The sequence below is a fragment of the Cibotium barometz genome, chromosome 14 (genome assembly GCF_041138505.1).
Source record: "Cibotium barometz isolate CiBa-2024 chromosome 14, ASM4113850v1, whole genome shotgun sequence".
In the NCBI taxonomy this organism is placed as follows: Eukaryota; Viridiplantae; Streptophyta; class Polypodiopsida; order Cyatheales; family Cibotiaceae; genus Cibotium; species Cibotium barometz.
Genome location: NC_141059.1, coordinates 13,426,570 through 13,433,431, shown reverse-complemented (window position 1 = coordinate 13,433,431; position 6,862 = coordinate 13,426,570). Strand labels below are relative to the sequence as shown.

Here is a 6,862-nt window from a genome sequence, read left to right as displayed (position 1 = left end):
ACATAAGAGAAAAAGTGCATGTTTCCTTGAAAAAACCCCTCTGGATGGACCCTCGATTAACTGATATAATGCGCTTATAGGCTCCCCTTGAAGGTAAACAATGTCGTCCTCCTCTCTCACATGTATGCCCTCGTGTTGCATTCTACCGACGTTAATACCTCTCTCATGTGTTTTCTCTCTCCTTCTCGTTATATCAGAATGTGCAACTTGCTCCCTCTCTCCCTCTCTCCCTCTCTCTCCACTTTCTTTTTCAACTAGACAGAGAACACAACATGAGAGAGAGAGAGAGAGAGAGAGAGAGAGAGAGAGAGAGAAAAGGCTCTTGTACTCTTCAGAGAAGAGCTAAGTCATTTGTCGAGAGGACATTTGTGAAGAAACTCTTTGGCACAAGAACGTAGAAAACCTTCAGTATATTAATATACTCTGAATTTTATTGCCCAAATGTACAAGGGATATCAATATATTAATATATTTTGAAGCCTTGTTAAAAAGGTGTCCAGTGACCTCCAGAGTCCAGAATCCAGATTTGAGAATTTGGATGACAAGTAACCTTATTAGTCTGAGCATTCTCATTATTATTAACTCACTTATTAGGAGGAGGTGTGTCTCAGACTGCATTTTGAGAACCGAGGCCTTTTGCCTGTTTCTCTGTCACCTCGGTCTCTTCAATTGCAACTGGCACAGTTTTCACCTGCCAACACATCCCACACAGTCGATATTATGACCCTCCAATTGCAGACAAGTTGTGATCAAATACATAATCAACAATTGAACATCATAATCATCATGTTTTCTGTCAGCATGTCTGAAGAAAGACTCGTGTTAGAATGCTCGAGTGTACTAAAAGTACATTGGATTAGTGCCATAATGCTTGCTTAATGCATTGTACTAATGCTTTAATGCTACAGTGTACTAAAATTGGACAATGGATAATCAGATTCCTGTACTTCAGGATGTAATACATCTCGAGATAACAGCATGTGCCCTAATTCTTTTTAAAAAAAAAATTTCGCGAGAAACACCGGTTTATATACCACCGGACTCCAGTTACAAGGACGCGCAACACCGTAGAGAGCATGGATCGAACCCGCACCACCGGCTGGGACATCGTCCACTTTAACCACTCCACTACAGCCGTGATCGCTTGTGCCCTAATTCTTGATTAATGCATTGTATGAGTGCTTTAATGCTAGAGTGTACTTGGATTACCAGATTCCTGTACTTGAGGATGTAAAACATCTCGAGATAACGGCGCGTCTCCCGCCTTCCAAGCTTCGAAACATACTTCCAGAAACCGTAGACTCGAGTTAACGTCATCAATCGCTCAGCATAAATTTTCCACGTGTACCTGTGTTTCACACCCACGCATTTGAAAATTGAGGGCATGTGAGAGCTATGTCCCACCTAAGGGGTAGTGGGATTTTCTGCCCCTGTCAAAAGAAAACAACCCTAGAGGAATAATGAATGAGGTAACAGTGTGCAACAACTTTGGCCAATCACAATATTCTGTATTTTTTTAAATTACAGTTACTGAGATTTCGCTTCCTCCTCTTCTCCCGGGGGGCCCTGATTTTGCAAATGGTTATCCTATTTTTTAGTTGCCCCCCTGCTCCTAAGGATGGGGCTCTAAACAGCTCAAATGAGTTGAATTGCCCATATATGCCCTAAATCGCCCTAATACAAGACCATAGTTCTTACCTTTCATAGATTCTCTGCAACGACGCCTCAGAAATCTTGTTCCAGTAACCTGGATCTTCCTTGCACGCCACAAAAAACTGTGCAATCTTTGCGCTTGAATCAGCACCATTGTAAGGGTCAATGTGGAAACCAGACATGCCATCTACGATAATCTCTGCTGGCCCTCCTTTGCAAGTCGCAAAGGTGGGAAGCCCACATGTCATAGCCTCGACAACAGTAAGTCCAAATGCCTCATAAAGAGCAGGCTGCAAATTCAAATTCAACATGGTTAAGCACGTAGTTCATCGGTGTGATTAGGCCCCTGTACATACACTCCACTCATCCCTGCCGTCAGAAGATCTGACAGCAAGTGGCAAGTGGCAAGTGGCTGCTCTTGGACAGGCAATCAAGCCCGTCCATGGCAGGTTTTGTGGGCTGTTCATGTTGCATATAGGACCTTACTGTATGATATCTTTACTGCAATTACCTGTATAAAAGCCCCCCTTGTGTCTGCAATGTACCTGTACAACTCCCCATTCCTAACACGATTCTTCTGTGCGCATATCCATCTAAACTGACCAAAAAGATTAAACTCTTTGATAAGGTTGTGCATTGCCTCGATTTCTTTCACCTCTTCCCTGTCCCTTGACTTGCTTGGATTGATGTCACCCCCTACCACAACCAGATTTACCATCTCACGCAAGGTCGCATTCTCACCAAACCACTTCACGAGTCCAGCCATGTTCTTCACACGGTCCAGGCGTGCCATGGAAAAGATGATTGGCTTGTTCCGGTCTTCAAGTAAACCTCTACGCAAAGGAAAACAAGCATGAGAGAGAGAGAGAGAGAGAGAGAGAGAGAGAGAGAGAGAGAGTACAAAAGGCCAAAATGACCTATGAGACTACACACATAACATAAAGCCCATGAAGGTCTTGAGCCAACTTCGCACTCCAAAAGAAAACATTCTGAAGAAAAATCCTACTAATCAGCTAGAGGAGCTGCAGTTATGAGAGAGAGAGAGAGAGAGCTACTAACATATGCTCATCAGTCTGATTGGGACTAAAGATAAGCTCCTCAATGTCCCCATGAAGTGCTTTCAATCTCCTCTTTTCTTCTGAATAAGGGAAGTATATATTCATGTCTGCTCCAGGTGATACAATGTTAAACTTTGGATCGAAAACGTCAATGCCATTAACAACACGATAGCATCCCGGGAGAGTGAAAGCCATGTGACTCTCATATTGCCCAACGGTATCTTGACTGCCCATTACAATTGTCAGGAAAAAAGCAAAACAAAAATATTAATTTTTGAAACATCCCAAAATTTTAAAAATGATTGACACCAATAACAGCACTTTTACAACCTTCCGGCTATCTCCTGGTAGGTGCTTGTGATAATGAAGTCAGCATGGTTCATTGCAATAACATCAGCGGTAAATTGGCATGAGAAGTGGTATTTCTCTTCAAACTTTTTCCAGTAGATATCAGAGTCCGGATACTTGGTCTTCTCCAATGCATGTGCTATATTGCACTGCAAAACCAGCACAACATGCAAACTAGAAGTACATTGGGATAAACAGAAAGAATCAGAGAGTTCAATCACTGATTAAGAGGGATCATGCACAAAGGTGTGAAAAAAAAAACCATGCATACCTGGGTTATGCCAAGTCTGTGGGCAATCAAAGACGCCACCAGATTACCATCACTATAATTCCCGATGATCAACTCAGGTGGGCCATTCAGCTCTCCACATATCTCACCTGTCACATCCTGAAAAGAGGTCCTAGCTTTAACCAATATATCCTCTAAAGGACTAAATCGAGAGAGAAATGTTAAAGAGGTTGTAACTCAAATTTCTCCGTATGGTGTAGCAAGACTACCTCAGCAAACCTTTCCAGGTAAGGCCAGATATCGAACCGAGACCTCCAGCGGCGAACTACGCCTTCTTCTGTGCGAAAGGGAACCCTTAATATTTTTGAGAATTGTGTACCACTAATTTTCTCGATACGTTGATTACACGATGTTCCTTCGGCATCAGGAATAAGACGTGTTACCTACATCAATCAATCAATCAGACTAAAAACCACCCCCTGTTGTGCCATTTACAACCATTCCACAGAGGGTATGTGAGGTACGACGGCAAGTTCCAACATTGCTGCCCCTCAACTTATCCATCCAATCCATCAACATAATTGATTGCATCAAATACGTACCACAAGTATCTTAGGTTCTATCTGAAGCCCCTGTGTTTTGATGTTCTCCAGCATCTCATTTTCCAAAGCACGCACTTGATCCAAAATATAGACCACCTGCTTCCAGATAATATAAGCAAAGATGTGTCAAGATATCACCTTCTCATCTGCAGATGAAGCAAGCACAAGCATGCCATTTTTCTAACCTGTCCTCCTGTATCAGGTAGCCCAAGGACATTGGCCTGTCCAAAATACCCATGTGGTGACAATATAACCACATTGAAGACCATAGGAATCCTCCCTAGAAATTTCTCTAGAGTCTCTGGATCAGGTGCTTGGAGGATCTCTAGCAGTAAGTGTATCATCTCAAGTACACACTCTGCTGTACCTCCCCATCCCTTTTCGAGACCCAGTTCTTGGAGTCTGCCAGAGAAAACCCCCACATGCTCAAAGTTGGAGCACAGCCAAAGTACTCGTAAAATATTTGAGGGCTCCCTAAACATCATCATACCTATATGCAAATTCCATATATTCTGTGTCTCCCTGAAGCTTAAGTAACTGCTCCTCTGCTTTAAGTAAGGCAACACGAAGCATTGGTAAGGTCGGAATACGGTCATTCAGCATCAATGTCTGCAATGGTCATAGGCATAGAGTACTCGTGAAAAAATTAAGTTGAAAGGAAAGGTGGTCAAGTCAAGAAATTTTTTTTTAACTTTCCTCGCCTTCGCTACGCGAGCCCATACCCGACTCGGGGATGGAATCGCTACTCGGAACTTTCAAAAATTGAGCTGCTGAAAAGTGTGAGGTTGAGTGAGTTATGTCACCTGCCCTTGGTATTTGTGAGTTCTCAAAAAATCAAAAAGAGGCTGCATACTTTCTGCGTCTCCGAACAGCCGTGAGCAAAGATGACGGTTCAGGAATTGCACTCCATTTCCAATGGAGGAAGGTCTAGTTAACCGAGGAAAGGAGGCATTAAAGGGTTCAAAATCCAGCTCGAGAACATATGGATCTTTGGCCCTGTATCAAAGGTAAGAACAAACTGGTTCAAAGAGCTAAGTGCAAGCATGAATGTGCTTAAGACCCATGCAAAAGAGTGCTCCCACAGGCCTCACTCCCATGAAACCCCCCTATATCACATGCATGGGGTGGGTAATAAAAAAGGCGTAGATTTTACATGTTTTTGTACACATACATACATGTGTATTTATATACACATACGCAGAGGTGTGCACACACACACATTAGATGCTAATAAAAAATACACCTGTTGTAAATATCAATACTGTAAGTAATTTTAAAAAAACTTCTTGTTCACTTAGGTGTGATATCATACGCAAAATTGTACATTTTTTCTAAAAACATCCCCGGCCCCTGTGGTTGCTTCAATCATCCCCGACAAAAGTCAAATACCTTCAAGGATTGGATATTGATGATAATAATTAACTGTAAAGACCCATTGTCCTTTATTATACCTCTGAAATAACTTAATTCACAGTACAGAGATAAACTGCATACCCCTCATCAACAAGCAACTCCTTGAATTCGAGGTACTCCGAGACTGTGAGCTCGTCAAGAGTCATCTCGTCAACATTGACCCGAACGTATTCCCAGACGCCTGGCTTGGGCCGTACAGCCAAGGCAACCCAAGGTGGATAGACGATTGCTTCCTGACCGCCAGCAAGGTGAAGCACAAGAAGTAAATTCAAGTTGATGCCTCCTTGATCTACACTGGTTGCTAACAGAGTGGCAAAGAAGAAGAAAACAGAAATATTCCCCAAATGCATAGGGATAATTTTTTTGCCCAATTCATCTGTTACCAAATCCATCAGGTCCACAGGGTTAAACCCCACATTATCACCCATTATGACTCTAAATTATTATATACGTTAATTTGTCCAACTTCCTTGCATTCATAGAGGCATATTTTTCTACCCGAATCCATAAATGTTCAGAGTTGACTTCTACCATATATTCCTATTACCATATGTATCTACCTTACACTCTCACACATTTATACAGCAATATATGGCTGTGTGGCTCAGTTGAGAGGAGTACCTGAGCGGCCTGAAGGAAAACTCCAAATCCTTCCTTGAGGACGGGGCGGTCAAACGTGTGCAGGAGGGTTTCAAGCTCGCGAAGAATCTCATGGGGCTGCAGAATGGATTTCCCGCGGGCGACATACCTGCATACACAACAACCCAAGAGCAACAAGGACAAGCTCGGAGTTATTAGCAGAGCGCGGAGGGCAAAACGCAAAGGAGGAGAAGAAGGAGGAGAAGAAGGGGGGATGTAATAAGGGACCCCTGCTGGTGGGTTTTGTGAGGGGGCGAGGCGAGGCGGGGCGGGGCGGGGCGGTGTGTTCAGTAACACTAATAATCGTAGTCTTAGTGAGACATACTTCGAGAAGAGGGACACCAACTCATTTGGATGCTGGCTCAGACAGCCCTGCACGCGATCTCGCATGCTAGGCAGCCGCGACAACGCGGGCCTCTTTGCTATGGCGGCGGCTTGCATCTTTTCTTGTCTCAAATATCTGTTTGGAAATTTGCACAGAGGCACTGAAAATGGCAATCCTTTCCATACAACAGCGTTTGGCGCTAGAGGTTTCTCGGCACTCCCGTGCTGTCAATTGAAGGGAGAGGAGGTTTCAGGGTCCCGATCCTGGTGGGCGTACACTTGGGCCACTCCCTGCCTTCCACGTCATTCCGTCTTGCTTTTCTCCACGTCTCGTAAGGCGGCTCAGCAGATTGCCACGTGTCCACAAGTGAAAGGGCTGTATATAAAGCATTAGAAAAGATAAAGGCATTGAGGAACAGATGTTCGACAACACAATCTGTGGTTTCGGTATCCAAGTAATCCAACACTCATATAGAACGGGATGAAATGAAAAAAATCCGGCTGTCGAAAGCGCTTTCACACACCAACTCTAATTGAAGAGCTTTCTAGCAAGGCAAACCCCAAAAGGGCTCATGTTATTCTCCCGTGTCTTCAAG

The 6,862-nt window shown here is 43.6% G+C and overlaps 1 protein-coding gene across 2 annotated transcripts; it reads right to left on the bottom strand.

The window, feature by feature from the left end:
- Positions 1–394: 394 nt before the first annotated feature.
- Positions 395–6,712, bottom strand: LOC147631679 (sucrose synthase 3-like). 2 transcript variants are annotated; one of them, XM_086808191.1, is made up of 15 exons: positions 6,268–6,712; positions 5,925–6,051; positions 5,385–5,536; positions 4,694–4,886; positions 4,381–4,499; positions 4,076–4,292; positions 3,891–3,986; positions 3,558–3,731; positions 3,331–3,447; positions 3,042–3,208; positions 2,713–2,937; positions 2,165–2,486; positions 1,699–1,943; positions 1,210–1,348; positions 395–691 (listed from the first exon to the last, which is right to left on the bottom strand). In XM_086808191.1, exons 1-15 carry the CDS (start codon positions 6,381–6,383, stop codon positions 608–610), a joined length of 2,493 nt encoding a protein of 830 aa, XP_086664317.1. In that variant the 5' UTR covers positions 6,384–6,712; the 3' UTR covers positions 395–607. The 2 variants fall into 2 exon arrangements, with proteins under 2 accessions (XP_086664317.1, XP_086664318.1); XM_086808192.1 differs by having other exon boundaries at positions 5,385–5,679; positions 6,268–6,518.
- Between the last annotated feature and the right edge of the window lie 150 nt (positions 6,713–6,862).